This window comes from Pongo abelii, chromosome 19 (assembly GCF_028885655.2).
Source record: "Pongo abelii isolate AG06213 chromosome 19, NHGRI_mPonAbe1-v2.0_pri, whole genome shotgun sequence".
Classification (NCBI taxonomy): Eukaryota; Metazoa; Chordata; class Mammalia; order Primates; family Hominidae; genus Pongo; species Pongo abelii.
In genome coordinates this window covers 19,014,776-19,041,322 of record NC_072004.2, presented here as the reverse complement: position 1 = coordinate 19,041,322, position 26,547 = coordinate 19,014,776, and the positions used below count along the sequence as shown (strand labels likewise).

The 26,547-nt window shown below is 53.2% G+C and overlaps 1 protein-coding gene across 14 annotated transcripts in view; it reads right to left on the bottom strand.

Moving 5' to 3' along the window:
- FLCN (folliculin) overlaps window positions 1–25,316 on the bottom strand; it is a 30,092-nt gene extending 4,776 nt beyond the window's left edge. Inside the window, exons 1-16 of one of the 14 annotated variants that reach the window (XM_024235569.3) lie at window positions 25,247–25,308; window positions 24,517–24,783; window positions 20,882–20,995; window positions 19,884–19,973; window positions 16,738–17,020; window positions 15,988–16,260; window positions 14,271–14,417; window positions 12,011–12,232; window positions 10,569–10,729; window positions 9,607–9,698; window positions 7,127–7,317; window positions 5,187–5,300; window positions 4,503–4,626; window positions 3,308–3,439; window positions 3,108–3,213; window positions 162–1,987 (exon numbers count right to left, since the gene is read on the bottom strand). In XM_024235569.3, the coding sequence (XP_024091337.1) occupies window positions 1,786–1,987; window positions 3,108–3,213; window positions 3,308–3,439; window positions 4,503–4,626; window positions 5,187–5,300; window positions 7,127–7,317; window positions 9,607–9,698; window positions 10,569–10,729; window positions 12,011–12,232; window positions 14,271–14,417; window positions 15,988–16,236 (1,740 nt within the window). In that variant the 5' untranslated portion in view covers window positions 16,237–16,260; window positions 16,738–17,020; window positions 19,884–19,973; ... (1 more) ...; window positions 24,517–24,783; window positions 25,247–25,308 and the 3' untranslated portion in view covers window positions 162–1,785. The other 13 variants (XM_024235571.3, XM_024235573.3, XM_024235570.3 and 10 more) reach the window with 13 other exon arrangements.
- Window positions 25,317–26,547: the final 1,231 nt, after the last annotated feature.

Here is a 26,547-nt window from a genome sequence, read left to right as displayed (position 1 = left end):
GATCTCCTGACCTCGTGATCCGCCTGCCTCAGCCTCCCAAAGTGCTGGGATTACAGGCGTAAGCCACTGCGCCCAGCCGACTCACTGCTATTTCTTAACCATAGTATTCCTGTGCCTGAGCACAAATAAATATTAGGCATCAAACCAAGAAAACCATGTGGTAACAATTTACAAAAATACATCTTTATTGTGTTCCAATGTTGTTGCATTATACAGATACCTAGTTATATAAACTTGGTCTTCATGTTAAATATAAACACAAAAAACTAGAAACAAATCATCAAAACTACCATAAAATCCCTCTGAGCCATTAATCCTTATTAAAAATGTATAGTGGGGAGTACCTGTAGCTGTAGGTTGAAGCAGGAGGACTGCTTGAACTCAGGAGTTCAAGACCAGCCTGGACGACATAGCAAGATGCCATCTCTTTAAAAAAAAAAAAAAAAAAAAAAAAAAAGGCCAGGCAGAGTGGCTCACGCTTGTAATCCCAGCACTTTGGGAGGCTGAGGTGGGTGGATCACTTGAGATCAGGAGTTTGAGACCAGCCTGGCCAACACGGTGAAACCCTGTCTCTACTAAAAAATACAAAAATTAGCTGGGCATGGTGGTGGGCACCTGTAGTTCCAGCTACTCAGGAGGCTGAGGCAGGAGAATGGCGTGAACCTGGGAGGCAGAGCTTGCAGTGAGCCAAGATCGCACCACTGCAATCCAGCCTGGGAAACACAGTGAGACTCCACCTCAAAAAAAATTAAAAATAAAAATAAAAATTAGCTGGGTGTGGTGGCACGCACTTGTAGTCCCAGCTACTCTGGAGGCTGAGGCAGGAGAATCGCTTGAACCCAGGAGGCGGAGGTTGCAGTGAGCCAAGATCGTGCCATTGCACTCCAGCCTGGGCAACAAGAGTGAAACTCCCTCTCAAAAAAAAAAGTACAGTGGGATGATGAAATTGTCTTCAATCACCACACTCTGAAAATAGTTAACTGTAACCAAATGTAAATGTTGAAAGCGGCAATAAAGACAAAAGCGATACAGAATAAAAGCATGGTGGGGCTCACCATATCCAGGGGATTGGGCAAATCAGATGCTTGCTGACCTCTCAGCAACCTATCTTGTGCAAAAATGATCAGGGGCTCCATCGTTAAGCCCCAGGTTACCTTCACCAGCACCTGCAGGGGAACACCCCAGAAGATGAGCCCCATGGCTTCAGAACACACATTTCAGAGGACCGGAAGATGAGGAACAGATCCACTTCACTCCCCAAAGTCTCTTGCGGAGCCCTAACTCAATCACTCAGTGACCAAGAGCTGGCAATGTACTGAATATTCACAACTGCAGCAAAAGGTACCCTCAAACATAAGGCCCAGAAACTCTTGCTGAATTTCAAAGTAGAAACGCTTGAATGTTAACCTCAGGAGCGGACATGTTATTGCGACTGCATACCGAGTCGGACCTGTTTCTCCTGTGGGTTTTGAGTCTAAGTCCACAAGGGGCCTGAGAGGCAAGCTGTCCTCCTAGGTGTCTCTCCAAGGGGTCTGAACACAGAGAGAGCCCATCATCCCTCCGCCTTTCATTGCCATCTTCAGCGATTCCAACGGCTTGAGGGAGAGTGTGGGAAGCACACAAGCCCCAAACCTGACAGGGCCGAGCCCAGCCCTGACGGTTTCCCTTCCTTGCTGGGACACAGCTCCTTCCAGCAGTTGAGAAACTCAAGGGACAGTCCCTCTCACAGGGCTGCAGGAGCCTGTGGACAGCCATCCCTGTCTTCGGGCAGGTGTGTGTGACAGGTCAGTTCCGAGACTCCGAGGCTGTGGGGCTGCGGACTGTGGACATGAGGTGTGACTTGTAGGTCTTGCTCAGGCCAGTCATCCAGAACTTCAGCAGCTTGACATTGTCTTCCTCGGACGCACCCAGGATGCTCAGCAGCTTCTGTGTGTCCTCTTTGGGTCGACTGTCCACCTTGGTGAACTTAAAAAGCACCTTCACTTTGCTGAAGAAAACCAAAACAAAACACTCATACACCACAGCACAATCCCTCGAGCCCTGGTCACGGGGCCAACCAGGGGTGACACGGCTTTGGCACCAGCAGGAGCTGTGCAGGCAGAGCTGGAATCCACACCCTTGGGGCAGCAGGCTCGGCCCCTGAACTGCTGAAAGGAGCTGTGTCCCAGCAAGGAAGGGAAGCTGTCGGGGCTGGGCTCGGCCCTCTGTCGGGTATGGGTATGGGGCCTGTGCGCTTCCCACACTCTCCCTCAAGCTGTTGTCAAGAGGCCAAGAAGAAAGAAAAACCTTCCTTAAACTCATGGAAGACACTCGTTGCTCCTAAGCTTCACTGCATGATTTTAAATCAGGACAATGTTTGATTAATAAATTTGACCCAAAAAACTACCAAGAATCGAGGCAGGAGGAAATAAATTTGCTTACAAAAAAAAAAAAAACCCAGGGGGCCGGGTGCAGTGGCTCACGCCTGTAATCCCAGAACTTTGGGAGGCCAAGGTGGGCGGATCACGAAGTCAGGAGTTCAAGACCAGCCTGGCCAACATGCTGAAACCCCGTCTCTACTAAAAATACGAAAATTAGCCAGGCATGGTGGGGGGTGCCTGTAATCCCAGCTATTTCAGAGGCTGAGGCAGAAGAATCGCTTGAACCCGGGAGGCAGAGGTTGTGGTGAGCCAAGATCATGCCATTGCACTCCAGCCTGGGCAATAAGAGCACAACTTTGACTCAAAAAAAAAAAAACAAACAAAAAAACAAAAGCTGGGGGGGGGCATGGGTTACTGGGCTTTCAGGTTTTGAAGTTAATTGCACAGCAGATGACAGAGCTTCCATTATGAACCCTCCTGTGAGCGTGGAGCCCTTGCCCAAGCCTCAACCGCTCTCCAACGCAGGCACCACCCCCACCTCCCCATGCAGGAGCCGGGGGCAGAGATGATGACCACTTCCCGAGGCCACCTGAGCTTTGCAGTGGCGGACCTGGAGTTGGAACCCCACCCCCAACCTCTTCTCTTGGCTCCTCCCTCAGTGGCCACGGCCCAGCTCCTCTTTTGGAAACAGCTCCAGGTTTCCTCCAGGGTCGCAAGCAAAGGGGCCTCGCCCACACTGTTGCTTACTTCATCCACTCCTCCTTGAGGCAGACAAGGCACTGGTCCACCACATCCACAGACAGGTTCTGGTTGGTCAGAGCCGCTTCAATCTTATTCAGGATGGTGGGGCCCACTGGGGAGAAGGGCGGGGGCAGAGCAAGAGCAGGCATTAGCGCAGGGCGAGAGCATCTTCTCACAAAAAGGACACTCCGCCTGGGGGCACCCACCTCGGTCTGCAGCTACAGGGCTCCCGCTGGTCACCACAAACTCGTACTTGCTGAGAGACTGGTCATCCTCACACCCCACAGGGTGGAGGGTGGAACGTGCGGCTGCGTGGACCTCCACAATGACAGCAAACTCTGTAACAACACAAGGCCCATGGCTCCTCACCTCCCCCACGCTCCTCACCTCCCCTGCGCTCGCCCACCGCGGGCCCCACTCTGCTCATCCCAGGTCAGTGGGGAAGGCTGCTGGTGAAAAGGCTGGCCCAGATCAATGCTTTGGTATTTAAAACCTTTCAGGTTATTTATGAATAGTTAAGGGTTAACTTTTGTCTCAGTTAAACTAATAATTTATTATATTACAATAATCACAAAGTACTTTATATACATCAATTTACCTCTGGCTAAGCAGCCCTATGAGGGTGGTCTCACCATGACCCTATTCTACAGATGGGGAAACAGGCCTGGAGATGTTAAATAACCTGCTCGTAGTAGTAAGAATTTGAAGTCTCTTTGAAACCAGAGCCTGTGTTTCCAATGCTACCCGGAAAAAAGGCACTGCCTCGCAGGGAGTCAGGACCCAGCCTGGGTGCTGACTGGGGGCTCAGGGCAGCTCCACTCAGACCACGAGTCAGCAGCTGCTGCTCACAGCTGTGCTGGGGGAAGTCACTGATGAGCCTGGGGGGCTGACCCCTGGACATCCCCAAACCAAAAGACCAGGGGTTTGCTGAGCCCTGACCATACCAGTGAAGGCCGGGAAGACCTCGGGCACGGGAGGTGAAGAAAAAGGCTGGAGGAGAGCAGAAGGCAGGACAGGGGAACAGCAGAAGAGTGAGGAGAGGACGGCAGGGCCCACAGAAGCAGGCGGCTCACACCCAGCGTTCAGCAGGCCTCCGTCTCATGGGCACCCACTCACCAGGATGACCAGGATCCTCCGGCCAGGGACGCATCCCCCCACCCCAGGATGATGGCCTGCAGCCCACTGACGACAGTCCCTGCTAGCCACCCTTCCCATCAGGTCCACTCACCCACCGCTGCCTGTGTGAAGATAGAACACGGAGGCCCACAGCCATGGGGGAAGCTGGCCCTGCAATGAGGCCTCCTCTCCACAACCCATGACAGAGATCTGGTTCCACTCTGGGCCCGAGGCGTGGGGACCCTCAGTGCAGGGCATGGCCCCACAGCCCGCAGGGGCACGCACCTGAGGAGAGCACGTGGGGGGGTATCTGCACGTGTGGGCTGAGCCCCAGGAAGTTGCACCGATAGGCCTCCTCGTACTGGCTGCTGTATGGGATGATGCGGACGCAGCCCACCGGCAGCATGGTCTGAGGAGGAGAGCAGGACTCAGACCAAGGATGCGAGGAAGCCCTCAGCCCTGGCCGTCAATGCTCCACTACCCAAACCCCACACGCCTCCTGCAGCCCGGTCCAAGCCCTCCCTCCTGCCAGAGGAGTCCCCAGACTCTCAGCCCACAGTGGGGGTGGGGGGGTCCTCCACCACCAGGTCCCTAACTCTTGTCTGGACCGCCAGTCACACACCAGCTTGTACCGCCCCTTGCTCTGTGGTGTTAACTCATATTAATGTTTTCCTGCACAGATGTTTGTCTCTTACCACATCCCACAAAGAAGCTTTTACCAAGACTGTGTCATATGCATTTTTGTTCCCTCTCAGGCATAGGCAGTCGGCAGGCACATGCGTCCTTCTGATGATTTAAACATCATCAGACCAGACCCGGGTCTCCATGCCCACTGCGCCCCAGGTGGAGACAGTGTGGTGCACAGCAGTTCTGTGCTGGGCAGTCAGTGCACCTTGGCATCCCCACCCGACGCCAGGCACCAGGCCAATACTGCCCTGCGCCGCACACCTAAGGAAAAGATGTTCTCACCCGAAGCACTTCAAAAGCTGACTGGACGAGGTCCACGTCTCCGCTTTTCCAGATCACCTGGTTCCCCATGAGAACGTGCCAGGCCAGCATGCGGAAAGAAGGGGCACCGAGGACCTAAACAAGAGAGTGCAGTGCTTTCGGCATGACTAGCAGAAATGGTTTTTCTCTCCCTTCCCATGAAGTTATTTATTTGTGTGTTCATAAAACTTTGTAGAGCAAAGACAGGGCTCAGGAGAAAGTCACTTATCTCCTCAGGGAGGCGGGTGCCCGGCCCAGGGTTAAAGGGGCAGAGAGAGAAGTTCCAGGTTTGCATATAAATGCTAGATTCCAAAGCTCTTGCTCCAAGATCTTTCTCCCAGTTTTGTTTTTAAAAATTTGAAGCAAAAAGATGTTAAGTTTGTGCAATATTCACCTTCTCTCTACAGACACTTTCTGCTGAACCATTTGAAAGCAAGCTGTAGGGCCCTCGACATGGCAGCACCCAGGAGAACAAGGGCATCTCCACAGCTGAGACCATGACTGCAGCCAGGAGTGCCTGGACGGACGCATCTGACATCCAGCCCAGGGCTCCTGCCTGCTTGACGGCTGCTGTTCTTTGGAGCCAGGAGATACTACAGGACCCATCATTGCTTTTAGTTGTCATGTTCTTCTTCTTTAACCTAGAACAGCCTCTCCCCACACCCCACCTGTTATTAACTTCCGTGACACTGACACCTTAGGAGAGTCCAGCCTGCTGTCTCATGGCTTCTAAGACGCCAAACCCAGCTTTGAAACACAACATAAGAGAGAGGCCACAATACCACGTTTCACCAAACCCCAGCAGCCTCAAAGCAGTCCCACCTCCAGAGGAATTCCAGACCCCTTCCAACTTTCATCGACATAAGCAATGGACAAGGAAGGTTTCAGCCAAATGCAGGATTTTGATGGAATGGGTGTTTACATCCAGAAGCCCCAAGGACATCTGCCATGAAATCAGTCTCACTCAATTTTCCAAAACAAATAACTCTCTTCTAATGAATCAGTGCTCATTGGAAAAATTCATACAGAAGAATTTTATAAGAAGGCAGCCTGCCCTTGTAATCCAGCAACCCACACCCCTCTCCTGGCATCTGACTCGATGTAACTGGAGGCAACCCTGTTAGATTTTGTCGTGTCTGGCAGGCACACATGTACATACATCACCCTGAACACACACTGTCTGCTTTATTTCTTCTAATTAATCATATTCCACGGTTTGGCTACTGTTTACTAGTATGGTATGATATGCAAGTTGTTTCTAATTTTTTGTAAGAATGACCATCACTTTCTTTTTTTTTTTTTTTTTTTGAGATGGAGTCTCGCTTCGTCACCAGGCTGGAGCGCAGTGGCGCCATCTCGGCTCACTGTTAACCTCTATCTCCCAGGTTCAAGCGATTCTCCTGCCTCAGCCTCCCAGTAGCTGGGACTACAGGCACATGCCACCATGCCCAGCTAATTTTTGTATTTTTAATAGAGACGGGGTTTCACCATGTTGGCCAGGCTGGTCTCGAACTCCTGACCTCGTGATCCGCACCCCCGTTGGCCTCCCAAAGTGCTGGGATTACAGGTGAGAGCCACCACGCCCAGCCAGACCATCACTTTCAATGGGCAGGGTCCAGGCTGCATCCAAACCAATTACTCCTAAAGTTCAATGCCTTTAGGAGCTTCTTAGAGGATTAGAGGAGCATGGGACGCCAACTATCTGGGCTTTTCTCTGAAGATACTTAGGTCATCACTGAAAGGGGAGCACTGACCCTATGGCTAATACCCCTGCCGCCCTGTGCCCTCAGCCACCCACCGGGGAGGCTGTCAGTCACTTCCTGCAGGGCTTTGAAGATGGAGGGTCCAGAGGCAAGGCGTGTGGGCAGGGACAGCTGGGCTCTCCTCTTGAGCTCCTGATGCGCTTTGCTTCTGCCGCCTACCTGCCTCATGTGCCGGAGGGACTTGAAGACTGGCAGCTTCCGGGGCTGCCAGCTCCCACAGCCTGAGAGAGAGGAGGACTCTGCCGGGCCCTGGGTCAGCTCCCGCCCTTCTGTACCCTCTGGCAACACAGGGGCTTTCTCCTCCTCTTCAGCCTCAGAGTTGTCCCAGCTTTCTGATTCCTCTTCTAAATCTGCAAGACAGACGACAAGGACAGTTACAGATACAGTCTTGTCCCGTGACTTCAGCCCAAGGTACTTCATGGGCTGAGCCGGTCAGTGTAGATTCCTGGCTGCGGCCAGGTCCTGTGCTCCCGGCTCCCTGTTGCTCTGGGAGCCCTGGGGTGGAGGGAGGGCTCAGCTGCTGTCTGCTTAGCCCGGGGTACCACGCATCTCTCTTAGAAGCACTTATGGAAAGACCGTCAGCTGTTCTTTGCTGGTGAGAAAACTCAAACCAGTAAGAAAAATGCCAACAGCGTGTCTACGGAACACACCCAGTCGGCCACAGTTCTCGAGGATCTACACGTTGTTTCTTTTTTTTCCGCTTTTTTTTTTTTTTTTTGAGACGGAGTCTCGCTCTGTCGCCCAGGCTGGAGTGCAGTGGCGCAATCTCGGCTCACTGCAACCTCCGCCTCCCGGGTTCAAGCGATTCTCCTGCCTCAGCCTCCCGAGTAGCTGGGACTACAGGCACCTGCCACCATGTCCGGCTAATTTTTTTGGTATTTTTAGTAGAGAAGGGGTTTCACCGTATCTGCCAGGCTGGTCTCAAACCCCTGACCTCATGATCCACCCACCTCGGCCTCCCAGTCCACTTTTATTTTAGATTGAGGGCGTACATGTGCGGCCTTGTTACAAGGGTACGCCACGTGGTGCTAAAGTTTGGGCATCTATGAATCCTGTCACCCAGACAGTGAACCACAGGAAGTAATATGCCCAGATAGTATCCAATAGAAAATATTTCAGCCCTCCCTCCTTCTGGAGCCCCCAGTGTCTACTATTCCCATCTTTTTTATTTGAGACAGGGTCTCGCTCTGTTGCCCAGGCTGGAATGCAGTGGCACGATCACGGCTCACTGCAGCCTCAATCTTCTGGGCTCAAGTGATCCTCCCAACGAAGCCTTCCAAGTAGCTGGGACTACAGGCATGTGCCACCTTGCCCAGCTACTTTTCATATTTTTTGTAGAGACTGGACCTCCCTATGTTGCTCAGGCTGGTCTCAAACTCCTGAGCTCAAGCAATCTGCCTGTCTCGGTCTCCCAAGCGCTGGGATTCCAGGCGTGCACCAGTGCCTGATTTCGTTCTTCTTTATGGCTGCATCCAACATCATTTCATTTGGTCCTCTCAGCTGTTCTGAGGTCAGCACTATTATCTCCATTTCACAGATGAAGAAATGAGTATTTGTCATTACAATGAACCTTCATGGAGCCCTCACAAATGACAACATCTCCATTTCACATCACGAGACCCAAAGGGAAGGGTGCACGTGAGAAGCAAAACCAGGATGTGAAACCAGGTCTGTCCGATGCCAAAGGGCAAGCCCTGAGCCCGAAACCCCACACTGCACATGCCCAGCACACCTGCATTTCCAGCTCTCACAAAGGCTTCCACAGACCTGGCTCTTTGTGCTAAAAAGCTCACCAAGACACTGCCCTTGCCATCTGCACCTGCCTAGAAACATGGTTGGCACTATAATAAATGGCTCCAGGGCCAGCCAACCCGCAGGGCATGGGGGTGGATTCCCAGGCTTTGTCTTTCCTGACCAGGTTCTGCTCTTGCTAAGACTCCACTGGCAAAGCTTAGTTGAGGGCACGCCTGCACCTGCCTGCAGAAACACCTCAAAACAGCTCTGGCTGTTTGGAAGGCTGGTCATTTGCAAGCAGAAGCATGGGAAGCATTATTAATGACATGTGGTGTGAACAATGGTTGTAACCACAGACCTGTAGCACCAAGATCAAATCATCCCTGATAGAAAGCTTGGCCAAGACTGGCCCAGTGCTTCCGGGCTGGTGCACACAGTGCCAGGATCCCCAGACACAGGGCCCCAAGCCCCAGATCACGAACCTGGGGAAGCCCAGGCACCTGGGAGGTCAGGGAACCACTGCCCTTGATGGAAAACTTGGGACGAACTGAAACAGAACACTTTATTTGTAAAGGAGCAAAGACTGTCGACCAGGCCAAGCACTTGGCTATCACAAAATCGGGACGAGAAACCTTTAATCAGCCAGTTCTCTCTACGGACAGCCCACCTGTGAATTTTCCCCACCTAGTTGGGGAACAGATTCTTTCACATGGCGGTCAAGGCAAACGAGACAGGAAATCACAACAATCACACCGAGATCAGAGGGTAAGCTTCCCGAAGGCTCGTCCTGGGCTGATTCAGAGCCGCGTTTCCCTCCCTCAGCTCTTCCTGCCAGGAGAGCAGAGAGCTGGTACCGCCCCACGGCCATCTGGGCCAAGGCCCCGGCAACAGCACCCCTGCCTCACCAGCGAGCTTCTCCATCTGGACCAAGGTGTCCTCGGTCGGAGCACCTTCCAGGAGCTTCTCAGTCAGCCGGCTGCCACACGCCTTCAGGAGCCTGGAGAACACAGCACCAGCTATGAGTCTTCTCACCAAAGGAAAAAGCAAACCTGACACTCACCCAGCCCCCAATCCTACCAGTTTAAAGAAAAAATGGGTATAAAAGAACACCAGCAGGGCACAACCAGCCAGATCCTGCATGCAGGCAGTTCCACAAGTCAACGACCAAAGTCCTTCAAAAGACGGATGGGAGGAACTTGGAGGGGAGGGGATGCAAGGGGAAGCTGTTCTAAACCAGAGAGACTTGGGGTGCTGCTCCAGTGCCAATGCAGTCACTTGTGAGACAAAAGGTAAACTGCACAAGGGCTTGTAGCCTGGAGAACACTCAGGAGTCTGTCGGTTTTGTTGGACATGATCACGGTATTGTGATTATATTTATGGCTGGAATGATACGACTCAGATTTGCTTTAAAAAAAAAAAAAAAAAAAGGCTGGGTGCGGTGGCTCACGCCTGTAATCCCAGCACTCTGGGAGACTGAGGCAGGTGGATCACGTGAGGTCAGGAGTTTGAGACCAGCCTGGCCAACATGGTGAAACCCCGTCTCTACCAAAAATAAAAAAATTAGCTGGGTGTGGTGACAGGCGCCTGTAATCCCAGCTACTTGGGAGGCTGAGGCAGGAGAAACACTTGAACCCAGGAAGAAGTGAGTTCCACGTCAATATGTTTTCCGCACACTCAGGGGAAGAGGCCTAGAGAACAAGGACTCCCAGCCCAGATCTGTGCTCACTGACAAGTGCCCATAGGTCAGTGCTCCTCACAGAGGCAGCAAGAAAACAAGGCTAAAGACTGTTCTCCCAAATCTGTGGACAAGCCAACCAATGTATCGTGACTGCTATATCCTAACAGCAAAAGCAGAGACGCCCATTACCAGGCAAAGGAGGTGTGCAGGCACGCCCACAAGTTGTCATCACTTGTCAACGATGTCAGCGAGCGGGCGGCGTTGCCGTTCCTCTGGTGTAGGAATGGCGTGAAGGCTGTGTTCATCCTCTGAGCACGCTGTGGGCATCCAAACTGCTCTGCCTCAAACACCTGAAATGCAAAGGGAAGGGATGGCCTCTTTAAGCCAAAGCTGCCAGCAGCCCGGACCCCCACTCGTTCACAGCCAACTCCAGGACCTGACTCCTAGAGGATCAGTCCCACTGTACTCTCTCAATGCAGAGCACACAAAGTGCCACCAGCCCAATCATTCCCAACAGCATAGCTCTGCCCCGGCTACATCAGGAGCTATCCGAGAACAGGAATTGGTTGAGCTTCTCCTAATGAGCTCATTGGGTGCCTAATGAACGACCCAAGGCACCCAGGGGGATTCTCATGAGTGGCCATCTGCGCTGCTCCCCACCTGTCTCCACCTCCCCTTCTGGGTGCACTACTTGGCTAAGGCACACGTGACTGGCTCTCGCCAACAAGCTGAGACAAACAAGGCCCTCAGCACCATCCGTGCTTTTGGAGGGCAGAAGGAGCAACACTTTTTCTTTTCTTTTTCTTTTTTTTTTTTTTGAGATGGAGTCTCAGTCTGTCGCCCAGGCTGGAGTGCAATGGTGCGATCTCAGCTCACTACAACCTCTGCCTCCTGGGTTCAAGCGTTTCTCCTGCCTCAGCCTCCCAAGTAGCTGGGATTACAGGCATGCACCACCATGCCCAGCTAATTTTGTATTTTTAGAAGAGACGGGGTTTCTCCATGTTGGTCAAGCTGGTCTCCAACTCCCGACCTCAGGTGATCTGCCCGCCTCGGCCTCCCAAAGTGCTGGGATTACAGGCGTGAGCCACCGCGCCCGGCCTAGGGGAAACATTTTCATATGGCTGCCACTCTGCCTGCCAGGACGACCACAGCAAGCAGAGCCCCGCTCTCCTGCAATGCACACAGCATGAGCAAGAAACGGGCCCTATGGCTTGAAGGTGCTGAGATCCGGAGGCTGTTTGTTACCAGAGCACGACCTGGCCTGGCCTGAGCTGCATCTCCACAGCTGGAGGTCTATATTCGGTGGTGCAACTAAATGGGATTAACAGAAGTCCCTGAGATGAAGGCCAGAGGAAACAAAGACACCAGGGGTCTGACTGCAGCAAAGAAACCAGAGCTGATCGAGAACCAGGACAACGGGGACGAGAGAGACCAGCAAAGCAGGCGGGATGGCCTGGGAGGCTCCTCACCACGACCTCCAGCCCTGAAGCCAAGAGACTACAATTCACACAGTGCAGTGGCTACAAGCAGAGGGGAAGACGCCACGTGGGCTCCAGGCTTCAATCTCAGCACAGAGCGACTCCTGCGGTGCAGGAACCCCTGCCACCCCGGCACCTCATCTCTGAATTCACCTTGAGCGCCTTGCCCTGGAGCTCATCGATGATTCCCCGGACCTTCCCCAGCAGGAAGGGCCAGGAGTTGATGAGGTAGATCCGGTCCATCATGATGGTGATGATGCTGTACCAGCGCTGGAAGCCCCTGGCCAGGCTGTCCTTGATGAAGAAGGTGTGGCTGAACACAAAGCCGTGCTGCTCATCTCCGAAGAAGATGGGGCCTTCACGGCCAGGGCAGACCTGGAGGGACACCAGCGACTCAGACAGCCCTTTCCTCACTTAGTGACACCAAATCAAAGCCTCTTCTTCAGACTTTTCAAGAGTCAGCTGGCACAAATCAGCCAGTGTTAGTAACAGGGGAGAGTGGCACGGTGGGGGGGGCCATGAGAGCCGAAGACTGTACTCTTCTGCTCCTGTGATCAAGTTTCCAACAACACTTGTCATCGTGGACTGCAAGGGCTGGTAACAAGGTTCACTGCTTTTTTTCCACCTTGAGCCATAAATAACTCCCATGCATATGTCACACCTCTCCCAGACTCAAATGTACCAGCTTACTCACCTGAAGCACGCAGAAGAACCAGCAGGTCAGAGCAGCCACTGCACTCTCCCTGCACTGAAATCCGCACATTTTATTCTTTTATTTATTTTTTATTTTTTTGAGATGGAGTCTCGCTCTTGTCGCCCAGGGTGGAATGCAGTGGTGTGATCTTGGCCCACTGCAACCTCCGTCTCCTGGGTTCAAGCAATTCTCCTGCCTCAGCCTCCTGAGTAGCTGGGATTATAAGAGTGTGCCACCACGCCTGGCTAATTTTTTTGTATTTTTTTTAGAGAGGGGGTTTCACCGTGTTGGCCAGGCTGGTCTTAAACTCCTGACCTCAGGTGATCTGCCAGCCTCAGCCTCCCAAAGTGCTGGGATTACAGGAGTGGGCCACCACGCCCGGCCCCACATACTTTATTCTTATAAGAGGACTTCGGTCCCTCCTCATGACATACTTACTCTTCCTTAACACACAATTCTAACAGACATGCCGAGCTGCCTGCTAGCAGACCAGCGGTAGGAAATTAAAAGGAGAGGACGGTTGAGGGCAGGCACACAGCCACACTGAATAAGAACAGTAAGGGAGCTCGATGTGTCGAACCGGGTGGACACCGATGACAAGGAAGTTTAGTAACTGAACGATGAATTCTTTGTAACAAAGACCTGAGTTCAGAGTCAAGAGCAACAGCAGCAGCGATGTAGTTTAGGAAGAAATCATCCACACCTCAGCAGGCTGAGAGCAGCATGGGATCATCACTGAGACTTGGAATGAGGACTGAGATAATAAAAAAAGGTGATGTTGATGCAATGAACCACCTAACCTAGAAATGCTTCCTATCTTAGGAATACATCCATCAAGAATGGATACACAGGGCTGGGCGTGGCGGCTCACACCTGTAATCCTAGTGCTTTGGGAGGATGAGCCAGAGGACTGCTTGAGTTCGAGACCAACCTGGGCAACATAGTGAGACCTCATCTCTACAAAAAAATTTTTAAAAGGCGGGGCACAGTGGCTCCCACCTGTAATCCCAGCACTTTGGGAGGCCGAGGCGGGCAAATCACAAGGTCAGGAGTTCGAGACCAGCTTGGCCAACGTGGTGAAATCTCGTCTCTACTAAAAATACAAAAAATTAGCCGGGCATGGTGGCACATGCCTGTTGTCCCAGCTACTCAGGGTAGCTGAGACAGAAGAATAGCTTAAACCCAGGATGGAGGTTGCAGTGAGCTGAGATTGCACCACTGCACTCCAGCCTGGGCAAGAGTGAGACTCTGTCTTAACAACAACAATAAACAAACCCCAGTTGAGCATGGTGGCACACACCAGTGGTCCCAGCCACCTGGGAGGCTAAGGCGGGAGGATCGCTTGAGCCCAGGAGTTTGAGGTTGCAGTGAACCATGACGGCGCCACTGCACTCCAGTCTGGACGACAGAGCGAGACCCTGCCACAAAAGAAGGAAAAAAGAAAACAATAATAATAAAGAAACGACAAATAATAAAAGTTTGGTGCTTAAAGTGCAAAAGCTAGCACTCAATCAGAAAATGCTCAGCAAGTCCAGCATGACTCCTTCCGCAATTTGGACAAGGGAGGCATCCTGTACCCTGTGCTGTGCTGATCTGCGGGTCCGCCCTGAGAGAGGACCAGTGCCTGCCTCCCTGTGCAATGCTGGCTCCGAGCCCACCCAGAGCACCTGGGAGCATGTGGGCTCCCACAGAGACAGGCTCTGTGGCCACGAGGCTCACCTCACAGCTCAGGCTCCGGACACAGGCCTGGCGGACAATGCTGAAGAGCTGGGGGTGGCTGGGGTGCTGGTGGCTGACGTATTTAATGGAGGTCTCTTTATCATGGCTGATATACCCCGGGTGCCCTGCAGCAAGTGACCGGCAGCCCTGTCCATGAAAAGGAAAAGTAAATCTGTTAGTTGGGAAGCAGGGCAACAAACTGTCTTAGGTTTATGCAAATCTGAGCTCGGAAAACTCAAGCTATTTTTGTATAAAAATAATTGGCTTCCAGATTTATACTTATCTGAAGATTTAAATGTTTCCTAAAGAGGAAAACAGAACACAGACATCACAGCGATTGCCAGGGGTTGTTCCTAACCGATATTTGCTGAGCGCTTACGAAGCAGGCAACATGAAAAGGGCCCTGCATGCTCCATCTCATTCAATCCCAAGTGCCACTCTCTGAGATAACGTCAGTGAGAAGCCCCATTCTACAGAAGACAAAACTGAGGCTGACGTGAGAAGTAGCTGGCCAGAGGGTGAGGGGCTCTGTGGTGGTAACATTACCCACTGCCCCCAGCTTCCGTCATTGGTTCTGAACTGACACCTGAAGGGGCCTCAGCCACAGGCGAGAGGCCCAATAAAAAACAGGGCGAGCACCAAGCTCCAGGATATTGGTGTGGCAGCTCACCACTGCTGCCCCGCTGCCCCGCTGCCCTGCTGCAGCCACAGCCACCCCGATGCTGAGGCTGTGCACCCTGGAGCTGCTCCTATCCCAAGACTGTGCAGCAGCGCGTCAGCAAGCCTCTCCCCACAGTGTCGCAGGATTCCTCCATGGGCAACCCCAAAACCAGCTCAACGATGCCCCAGCAGCCTGGCGGTGCCCTCTTTCCCAGGTCTGAGGTGCTCCCCATCCCCCATTCCTCACAGGCATTTCCAGCAATGGATGCAGCTCTTACACGTCCTCTGCTTCTGCAGCAGAACCAAAAGAACAAGCTTGGGTTCCTGTTTGCACTGCAGTGGCAGGTCCAACACCCAGCCCTGATTTTGGGCCCTGACCCAGGTCCTCCACACAAACAAGTGGCCCACTGGGGAAAACTCACACTAATTCCCGAGAGTTTGAGAGCTGATGGAGTGACCCACTGAGAACACTGGGGGTCCTGGGAGCAGGAAACTCCACTGGGAGCAGGGAACTTTGGGGACCCGCCTCCAGGACAGGCTGGAGTGTGTCAATACAAACATGAAGGCCACGGCAGGGAGGCAGAGTGGGTTAAAGAAGTTAACATAGGCTGGGCGTGGTGGCTCATGCCTGTAATCTCAGCACCTTGGGAGGCCGAGGCAGGTGGATCACCTGAGGTCATGAGTTCAAGACCAGCCTGCCCAACATGGTGAAACCACATCTCTACTAAAAATATAAAATTAGCCAGGCGTGGTGGCAGGCACGTGTAATTCATTACTCGGGAGGCTGAGGCAGGAGAATTGCTTGAACCTGGGAGGTGGAGGTTGCAGTGAGCCATGATCACACCATGGCACTCCAGCCTGGGCAATAAGAGCAAAACTCTGTCTCAAAAAAAAAAAAAAAAAAAAAAACTACAGTCAGGATGAGCGGAGAGAACTGAAGGGCCCCTGGGAAGCAGTCTGTGTCACCCCGGGAGGCCCCATCCACTGCTTTCAGGTCCTCCCACCCATCCCACACCTACTGCAGGGATCACAAAACCAAGACCCCAAAGACACTTGCCTCGCACATGTCCGACTTTTTGGGCCCCGGGCTGCTGGACTCGACGCTGGCCCCCTCTGCGGGGCTGTGTGCACGCATCCGACTGCTCATCTGAATGCCGCCTTCCTCTTCTTCCGCCTGCTCACCCTGGCCAGGACTGTCCTCATTCCCAGCCCCTTGAGGAAGTGGGGCGTGCAGCACCTCTGTGCAGAAGAGAGTGCGGGGGCCGTGGAGCTCGCAGAAGTGGCAGAGGGCCACGATGGCATTCATGGTGCCTTGAGGACTGCAAGAGGCCTGCGCAGGACAGGGGACATGTCAGCTTGCCAATGCCTATTCACTCCATGAAACCTCCCCAGCCCCTCAGGAGCACAGGGAGCACCCGGGTGCCATGGACTTCCTGCCCAGGAGAGGCCACCCGCCAGTTCCCCAGCTCCCTGCCAGCATTGCTTTGCCCCAGTGCTGCGCTGGGTGCAGGAGAGAGGAGAGGAACAGAGATAGGATCTTCCCACGGGAGTCACAGCAAACAGGGGAGGGGACAATGTGGACCAATGATAGCACAGCTGGAGCTGTGACAGAGCCACAGCCACAAAGCCAAGGGCGCAGGAATGTCCTCGAGTGACATGAACTGCAGCCAAACATGGCAAACCCCGTGAGAACAAACAGATAAAAGGCCAGAGGGAGAGGGTCCTCCACCCAATACATATCTGCTTGGCACCTGCTCCATGTGGGGCGAGGTGCTAGGCGACATGATACTGCTCTCATGCAGCTTACCTCCTGCAGGGGGTTGGGGGCGGACACAGGAAAACTGCTTCCTGCGAGAGGCCCGTGCAGGGAATGACCAGAGGAGGCAGGAGCCTGGAAGGACTGGCTTACGGGGCCAAGCACGAGTTGAAGGGCAGGGTGGGTGCTGTTCTGTCCGAGGGGTGTGTAGGGTCTGGTGTCTGAAGAGCAGCAGCAGACAGGGTGGAGGCTGTAGGAAGCAGATCTTATAGCTCCTCCAGGCCACCAAAAGACCCTGGATGTGTTATCAGAGACTGCGGAGGCTTTGGGGGTTCTGATGAGACATGAGAAAATGTGAATTTCACTTGAATAGGTTCACTCATGCCCATGTGCAGAAAAGATGGCAGGGGGCCAGGCTGGAGGTGGGGAACAAGCTGAGGCACCCTGCTGACTGATCTGAGCAGGAAGGGACAGTGGCCCAGGCCAGGCAGGGTGAAGAGGCACAGTGTGGGTGGAGTGCCGAGTGCAGAGGAGTGAGCAGGGGAGGAGACCCAGTGAGTGCCTGCTGAGCCTTCACGGGGACGGGACACAGCAGCAGAGCCAAGCGCGCGGTCGGTGCTGGCGCATGGGACCTCTGTGGAGTGCAGCCCTTGCAGGCTCAGAGGTGGAGAAGGGAGGACAGCTAGCCAAGGTGACCAAGCACAGGCAGTGAGGCCAGAGGGGAGCTCCAGGGTCACCCCAGTGACCAGGTGAACCGCTTTAGCAAGGCGGGACTGGAATGTCACATGGCCTTAAAAAGGAAGGAAACCCTGCCACAAGCTACAGCACGGCTGAACCTGGAGGACATTACGCCAAATGATCTACACTGGTCACAAACGGATCAACACTGTAGGATTCCACTTAGATAGGAGGTACCTAGAGTCCTCAAAGCCACAGAGCCAGAGAGCAGAATGGCGGCTGCCGGGGGCTGGGAGGAAGAGCGGGGCTCAGTTCTGGAGATGGAAGGTGGCGATAGCCGCACAGCACTGTGAACATACTTCATGCCACGGCACCACACGCCGAACAGTGGTTCAAACGGCGCATTTGATGTCATGTATTATTTCACCACAATCTTTTTAAAAGGGGGACTGGTAACCTGCAGAACAATGATGAGGTCAAAGGTGACCTTAACACAGTTTCTGGTGGAGAAAAAGCTCACAGGAGTGGGTAGAGAGAGCCCTTTGGAGAGTTTCTGTGGCAGAGCCAGCAATGGGACACCTGGTGGGGACACGGAGTCAAGGAAAGCCCCAAGCTTGGCCACAGTACAGCTGGGATGCCGGCGGTACCATGTGAAAGCCAGGGACAGCTGCAGGCACAAAGTCTCAGGGACACCACGCACTCACTGCAGAGGGCTGGCCGCGGCAGCATGAGGCAGTATGCCTTCCTAACGGATGCAGGAAAGCCAGAGGAGGCTTTAAAATGGGGGTGTGTCATGGGGTTCTGACAGGCAGAGAAGTTCTGGAAATGAGACCGCAAAAGCAAAGGTGCACAGTGGGGACAGCCACAGCCAACGGCCTGACACGTGACACAGCCTGCCACATGCAGCCAGACCCACATCGTCCATACGGTGGCCGCAGCCATGTGTGACAACTTAAATTTAAAATTTAAATTAGCTAGGCGAGGCCGGCACAGTGGCTCATGCCTGTAATCCCAACACTTTAGGAGGCTGAGGCAGGTGGATCACTTGAGGTCAGGAGTTTGAGACCAGCCTGGCTGACGCAGTGAAACCCTGTCTCTACTAAGAATACAAAGATTAGCCAGGCATGGTGGTGTGCGTTGGTAGTCCCAGCTACTCAGGAGGCTGAGGTACGAGAATCACTTGAACCCGGGAGACAAGGTTGCAGTGAGCCGAGATCACACCACTGCACTCGAGCCTGGGCAACAAAGTGAGACTCGGTCTCAAAAAAAAACCAAAAACAACAAAAACAAAACAAAATAAAACAAAAACCTTAGCTGGGCGTGTTGGCGGGCACCTATAAACCCAGCTACTTGGGAGGCTGAGGGAGGAGAATCGCTTGAACCTGGGAGGCGGAGGTTGCAGTGAGCCAAGACTAGGTCACTGCACTCCAGCTTTTATGACAGGGCGAGACTCCGTCTCAAAAAAAAAAAGTAGCCTGGAGTGGTGGCGCACGCTTGTAGTCCCAACTACTCGGGAGGCCTAGGCAGGAAAATTGCTCGAACCTGGGAGGTGGAGGTTGCAGTGAGCTGAGATCATACTACTACACTCCACCCTGGGCGACAGAGTGAGTGAGACTTCGTCTCAAAAAAATTAAATAAATAGGCTGAGTGCAGTTGTTCGTGCCTGTAATCCCAGCACTTTGGGAGGCCGAGGCAGGCAGATCACTTGAGGTCAGGAGTTCAAGACTAGCCTGGCCAACATGGCAAAACCCCATTTCTACTACAAGTACAAAAAAATTAGCCAGGCATGGTGGCGCACACCTGTAGTCCCAGCTACTCAAGAGGCTGAGGCAGGAGAATTGCCTGAACCCAGGAGGCGAAGGTTGCTGTGAGCCAAGACTGCGCAACTGCACTCCAGCCTGGGCGACAGAGAGACTCCGTCTCAAAATAAATAATGAATGAATTAATTAATATATTAGCTAGGACAAAAGCTCAGCTCTTCTGTCTCACCGGCCATGTCCTGAGTGTTTGCTAGGCACACACAACTCATGCCACCCCTCTGAATAGCCCAGGTCACAGAATATTTCTGCCTTCCCAGAAAGCCCCATTGCTTTCTGGGTGTGGCTGGCAGGGAATGGAGGGCTGGTGCTCAGCAGGTGCACTCCGAGAGGGAGGCAGACAGGCAGCAGGAAAGGAAACAGAGTTTCAATAAAGGGCCCAAGTCAGACTTGCTTGGGACGATGAAGAATCATGTAAGTTTCCGAATGTTTGACTGAGTAGTGGACACTGGCCAGGACCCAAAGCCTCTTCTCTTCTGGGGAGCCCCCACCCCTGTTACGGATCCAAAAGTCAGACGTTCTGTGTTTGCTCCTGACAGGCAGGCTGTGAACACAAACAAGGCATGGCCTGCCAAAGCCGCTAACTCTAGGGAGAAGCAAAGCAGAATGTGCACGGTGGTGGGGGGTGCTGCAGCCAGCCTCTCTGCTGGCGGCCCATGCCTGGAACTGCTTCTCCAGCATGCCTGCGAATGCACCACCCACCTGACGTTTCTGCAGTTGGCTGCTTAGCTGCACGAGCTGCTCCGGCACCTGTCCTCCTGCCTGAGATACGGCTGAGCACGAGCGGTCACACTGGGAATGGCAGAGACAGACAGAAAACAGACATTTGAAGAGAACCTTAGCTGGGCTGGCAGTGAGGCAGGTGTGGGAGTCAGAGAGGGAGACCCTGGGTGTGGCTGGCAGGGAATGGAGGGCTGGTGCTCTGTAGGTGCACTCCGAGAGGGAGGCAGACAGGCAGCGGGAGAGGAGACATATGCATTTAATAGACAGCAGAACTTCTAGCTGGAAGGCCCTAAGGACTCAGCAAAGATGCAGGCTTTGGGACAGGAGAGGGCAAGGCTGGGGACAAAGGTCAGGAATGCTCCACACACCTTCACCTGGCTCACTCCTCACCACTCGGCCTCCACTTGCAGGTCCCCTGCTCAGAGGACCCCTTGCCAGCCCACCAGAAGAGCTCCCCTCCACCCCGACACCCTCCCCTGCCCTGCTTTGAGTCGTAGCGCTCCTCATCGCAGAACTGCGCCTCCAAAGTGCCTTCCTGACACACAGGAGGCACCACATTCACGTGTTAGATAAATGAGAGGACTGAGAAGTCGCCCTTGGAAAGATGACAGCTGTTGCCAAGAAAGGGGTGGAATCTAGGGGCGGCAGAGGTTCAGGAGCCACAGCTGTGGGGAAGGCCGGAGCTAGAGTCTAGTGGCACAGGAACCAAACAGACAGTTTCAATAAAGGTCCCACAGGGTTCACTATGGTGAGTGGCTTAAAAATCTACTGCTCAACAGGAGATGGGGCGACCACTGATGGAGTAAGGGGTAGCAGGACCCAAAGGAAAGGTAAAGGCATTAAACTGCGAAAAGGAAGGCCACGCCTTTCTCTGAGAGGCATCAGGGGAAGAGAAACAAGGTTCCTTCTAGCAAGACACGCACAGGACAGCAAGCCTGGGCCAAGTCTCAGCCCACCTGCAGAGCACCCACACTAACCTGACACTCAGCAGAATCACGCTTACACCGTCCACACCAGACCACCACACACGAGGCTGCTGCCAAATGGGTCAAGCATGGTGGTGGCAGACATCCTTGAAGACCTGGTGTTTTCTAGGTAAGAGAAAAAAAAATTAGAGCTATTTCTAAGATTAGAGGCCTTTGTAGCATGAAAAATAATGGGAGCAGCTTACAGCCAGTCTCAAATAAGGACGTGTCCGATGAGGATGTAGACCCTCCCCAGGGTTCTGAATGACTTAGCAGGCCTCTCACCTTCTGAGCAGGAGCTGACATTTTAGCTGAACTCTTGCACCTCTGAAGCACTCTAAACCAGTATTTGATCAAGGATCTCTGTATTTATTTTTTTAGAGATAGGGTCTTGAGGCCAGCTCAGTGGCTCATGCTTGTAATCCCAACACTTCGGGAGGCCAAGGCAGGAGGACTGCTTCAGCCTATGAGTTTGAGACCAGCCTGGGTAACATAGTGAGACCCCCATCTCTACAAAAAATGTTTTTAAAAAATTAGCCAGGCCCAGCGCGGTGGCTCACGCCTGTAACCCCGGCACTTTGGGAGGCCGAGGTGGGTGGATCACGTGGTCAGGAGATCGAGACCATTCTGGCTAACACAGTGAAACCCCGTCTCTACTAAAAATACAAAAAAATATTAACCAGGCATGGTGACAGGCGCCTGTAGTCCCAGCTACTCAGGAGGCTGAGGCAGGAGAATGGCGTGAACCTGAGACGTGGAACTTGCAGTGAGCCAAGATCACGCCACTGCACTCCAGCCTGGGCGACACAGCAAGACTCCGTCTCAAAAAAAAAAAAAAAAAAAAATTAGCCGGGCATGCCTCTAGTCCAAGCTACTTGGGGGACTAAGTTGGGAGGTCACTTGAGCCTGGGAGGTCAAGGATGCAAGTTCCCATCTTTACTTTTTTTTTTTTTTTTTTGAGAACAAGTTTCACTCTTGTCGCCCAGGCTGGAGTGCAATGGCGTGATCTCAGCTCACTGCAACCTCTGCCTCCCGGGTTTAAGCAATTCTCCTGCCTCAGCCTCCTGAGTAGCTGGGATTACAGGTGCCTGCCAACACGCCTGGCTAATTTTTGTATTTTAGTAGAGAGAGAGTTTCACCATGTTGGCCAGGCTGGTTTCGAACTCCCGACCTCAGGTGATCGACCCACCTCAGCCTCCCTAAGTGCTAGGATTACAGGCGTGAGCCACTACACCCAGCTAAGTCCCCATCTTTCTTACTCTTGGTTATAAGGAGGTGCTCTGGCAGCATCTACATCACACCAACTTACTTTTCAGGCCGTAGGCCTGGCAGTTTCCTTCTCAAGCAGGAGAGGGAAACCAAAGGCAACATTGACAAGCCACTTCCCAGCACCCAGTGCCAACATGGGCTACACTTTTTTTTTTTTTTTTTTTTTTTTGTGGCAGGGTCTCATTCTGTTGCCCAGGCTGGAGTGCAGTGCAGCAATCTCGGATCACTGCCACCTCCGCCTCCCAGGTTCAAGCGATTCTCCTGCCTCAGCTTCCCAAGTAGCTGGAATTACGGCTGTGCGCCACCAGGCCCAGCCAATTTTTGTATTTTTAGTAGAGATGGGGTTTCGCCATGTTGGCCAGGCTGGTCTTGAACTCCTGACCTCAGGTGATTCTCCTGCCTCCTCGGCCTCCCAAAGTGCTGGGATTACAGGCGTGAGCCACCATGTCTGGCCAAAACATGGGCTACTCTTATTCGTTTTTCCTTTTAATGAAAAGCACTTGCTGGGTGCAGTGGCTTAAGCCTGTAATCCCAGCACTTTGGGAGGCCAAGGAGGGCAGATGACCTGAGGTCAGGAGTTCGTGACCAGCCAGGCTAACATGGTGAAACCCTGTCTCTACTAAAAACAGAAAAACTGCTGGGTGCGGTGGCTCATGCTTGTAATCCCAGCACTTTGGGAGGCCGAGGCAGGCGGACCACGAGGTCAGGAGTTCGAGACCAGCTTGGCCAACATATTGAAAACCCATCTCTACTAAAAATACAAAAATTAGGCCGGGTGTGGTGGCTCATGCCTGTAATCCCAGCACTTTGGGAGGCCGAGGTGGGCAGATCACGAGGTCAGGAGATCGAGACCATCCTGGCTAACACAGTGAAACCCCGTCTCTACTAAAAAATACAAAAAATTAGCTGGGCGTGGTGGCGGGCACCTGTAGCCCCAGCTATTGGGGAGGCCGAGGCAAGAGAATGGTGTGAACCCGGGAGGCACAGCTTGTAGTGAGCTGATCGCGCCACTGCACTCCAGCCTGGGCCACAGAGCAAGACTCCATCTCAAAAAAAAAAAAAAAAAAAAAAAATTAGCCAGGCATGGTGGTGGCGCATGCCTGTAATCCCAGCTACTGGGGAGTCTGAGGCAGGAGAATTGCCTGAACCCGGGAGACGGAGGTTGCCGCGAGCTGCGATCGCACCACTGCACTCCAGCCTGGGCAACAAGAGTAAAACTCCATTTCAAAAAATACAAAATACAAAAATTAGCCAGGCCTGGTGGCATGTGCCTGTAGTGCCAGCTACTCAGGAGGCTGAGGCAGGAGAATCGTTTGAACCTGGAAGCGGAGGTGGCAGTGAGCCGAGATCACACCACTGCACTCCAGCCTGGGCGATAGAATGAGATTCTGTCTTCAAAAAAAAAAAAAAGAAAGAAAGAAAGAAAGAAAGAAAACAAAAGCACTTGTCAGACGAGAGCTCTGACTCTGACTCCATGGATCATGTGCACCAGAGGCCCAGGCAGCCCTGAAAGAGAGGGGGATGCCCTACAGAGCACAGAGCACTTAGCTTTGCAGTCACTGGAGCCTGCTCTCACCACCCAGGTGACACCAAATGTTACTAGACCTCTCTGAATACCACCCAAAAGCTGGGAAACAGAGGCCTCTCAGGATTCGCATTACACATGGAATCAGAATTCTGGGCAGCGTGAGGTCATTCTTCACTCACTGTTCAATTCCAACCTCTACCAGGTGTTTGCTGAAGAAAACAAACTGGTTTGAGTATGTCTCACGAGTCTGTTTCCAATAAGCTTTCCAAAACCCACAGAGGAAGACGAAATCCCCTGGCTGACACTCTCTTCATCATCATACCCAAAGACAGTATTCCAATTCCCTGATGTGGTAGTCTGTCCACGTCCCCCTCCCACAATGGCTGAGTCCCAGACCTGGACAGTGACTTCACCACTACCCGTGGTGCGCCCTGGCCCTATTTCAATCCTACTTCCTATGGTCTTCTCTTAGCACCGTAGAGAATCAAAGAGGCCACTAAGTAAGGGCACTCTGTAAATAAACAAGGCACTGTAACGGATCTTAGCCAGCAGTGGACATACAGCTTCTATAACTAGTCTCCCACTGGGGAGCCTCATTAAGTTAGCAGCTGGGATCCCAACAAGCCCAGGGTGAAAAGTTCTGCAGGGGATGACTGCCAGCTCAGACCCACTCTCACTGTGGCTCTATTTCCACCGTTTCCCTGGATTTCCATTCACAGAGCTCCCTGACATAGGACACTAGAAGGGCAAACACAGTGTCACCTGCCACTATTACTCAATTACTTGATGACCACGGTGATAATCTGGCACTAAACTGGCTGTGGCCAAAGGCTAGAGAGCCAGAACCTACTTCCAGCAAGCTCCTCCTTGCCCTGTGTCCCCATTTGAAGAGACTGCTGGTGACCACACATTGGACTTCAGTCCACAAGCCAATCCATTCTTTCCAGGTGACAAGGACGCAACTGACAGTACTCTCAACTGGAGAGAAGCGCGGTCTTCCACCCTCTCTGGAGAACACGGTGCTACCCTATTAGCGCATCAGAGGACCCTCCTGAACGCCAAACTGGGAGAAGAGGATGACACACACCCTCTCCTCCAAACAGAGCGAAGACAAAACCTGGGAGAAGGGAAGGCAAACAGTCCCGTTTCATGGCAACATCAAATGAGATCACAGTCCTCATCCCATAGACTTGGTTAATGGGCGTGCCCCCAACCTATCTTCAAATCTCAGGGTCTCGGCGACGCCCTGGACTCTGGCCCTAAACCTTCCCCCATCACTCGTCCACCTGGGACCAACGAAAACTCGGACATGCCCCTCCGCCAACCTCTCAGACCCCCGCCCACCTGCTCCCCGAATCGAGGCCCGCGGGACACCTGGACTCGGCAGCCAGGGTCCCGCTGTGGGTCCCAGCCCCGCCCCTGACTGCGCTGGGTAGGTGGTCGCTGCGGGACCCGGACCCGCGGGATCACACCCAGAGCCCCCAAGCCCACGGCAGGGACGTCACCCGGGGTGGCGAGGCTCTCAAGCCCGGGTTCGGGCTCTCAGGAGGGCTGGCAGAACCAGGAGCGACCACACTCACTCGCTGTCCTGCCGCCGAGATCCAGGCGCGTGACTCCCTGAGCCGTACCACCACCCAGCCCTGCGGTGGGGGTGCGGGAGCCGTCCGAGCGCGTCCTGCACCTCGAGGAGAGCCGGGCCTCCCTAGCTCCCGCAAGCCCAGGAACACAGTCCGAGTCCTGCAACTCCGAGGTCTGACGGAGAAGCAGGGGCCGCTGCCCGACAACCACCCTTTTCCGCCGCCACTATTCCGGTGCCCCCCTCCGGGAGGTTCCGAATGGTTCAGACCGCACCAGCTGGGGATGCTGGGGGAAACCATTTCATTAAGCGCGGGAGTATGCTGAAACTTAAAAACCATTTTAAAAAGAGATTTGAGGGTCAATATAGCCAACCTAAGGCTTCCTGTCCACATAAAAGAGAAAAATAAAGAAAAAACGTTATAAGAGGTTGGCAGGCTTTTTTTTTTTTTGCTTCACCAATGGTTTTTATTAAATTGCTGATGGAACCCGTCCTCTCCCTACATTGAGAGTATGGAAGGTGCGGGCGACGGCCGTCACGTGACGCGGGGAAGGCGCGGCGCCCGTGGGAGGTTGCTTGCGGAACACGCGACCGGTGTGCGCGCGCATGTGTGGGATTCGGTGTTTCTCAGTGGGTCTTTTTTAAAAATGTGAAAATCAGTTTTTGAATAATATTCTTATTTTGAGACGGAGTTTCGCTTTCGCTCTTGTTGCCCAGGCTGGAGTCCAGTGGCGCGACCTCGCCTTACTGCAACCTCCGCTTCCCGAGTTCAAGCGATTGTCCTGCCTCAGCCTCCCGAGTAGCTGGGATAACAGGCGTCCGCCACCACACCCGGCTAATTTTTTGTATTTTTGCAGAGACGGGGTTTCACCCTGTTGGCCAGGCTGGTCTTGAATTCCTGACCTCAGGTGATCCACCAGCCTCGGCCTCCCAAAGTGCTGGGATTACAGGCGTGAGCCACCGCGCCCGGCCTGAATAATATTTTTTAAAACTTGAGCGCCCATTACTAAATTTAGCTACTTAGAAGTTAATTGTAAAGCCATTAGTTTGTGATGTAGTGTGGGTCCTTCTAGTGAAGACCGGAGCTCTAGAGATGGGAATCAGAGCCTGACCCGCCCGCGCGCGCTGCCCCCTGAGGTGTGGCCGCCCGGGAGCCTTCCGCCGCGGCCGAAGCTGTGGTTGCCGCAGAGTCTCCAGAATGTGCTCACCAGGAATAGAATAGAAAAGTGGGTGGTTGTGTTTTTGAAATCAGAGGTCACTTATTTTTTCTCTTTAAATTTCCACGTTCTGGTCGGGCGCGGTGGC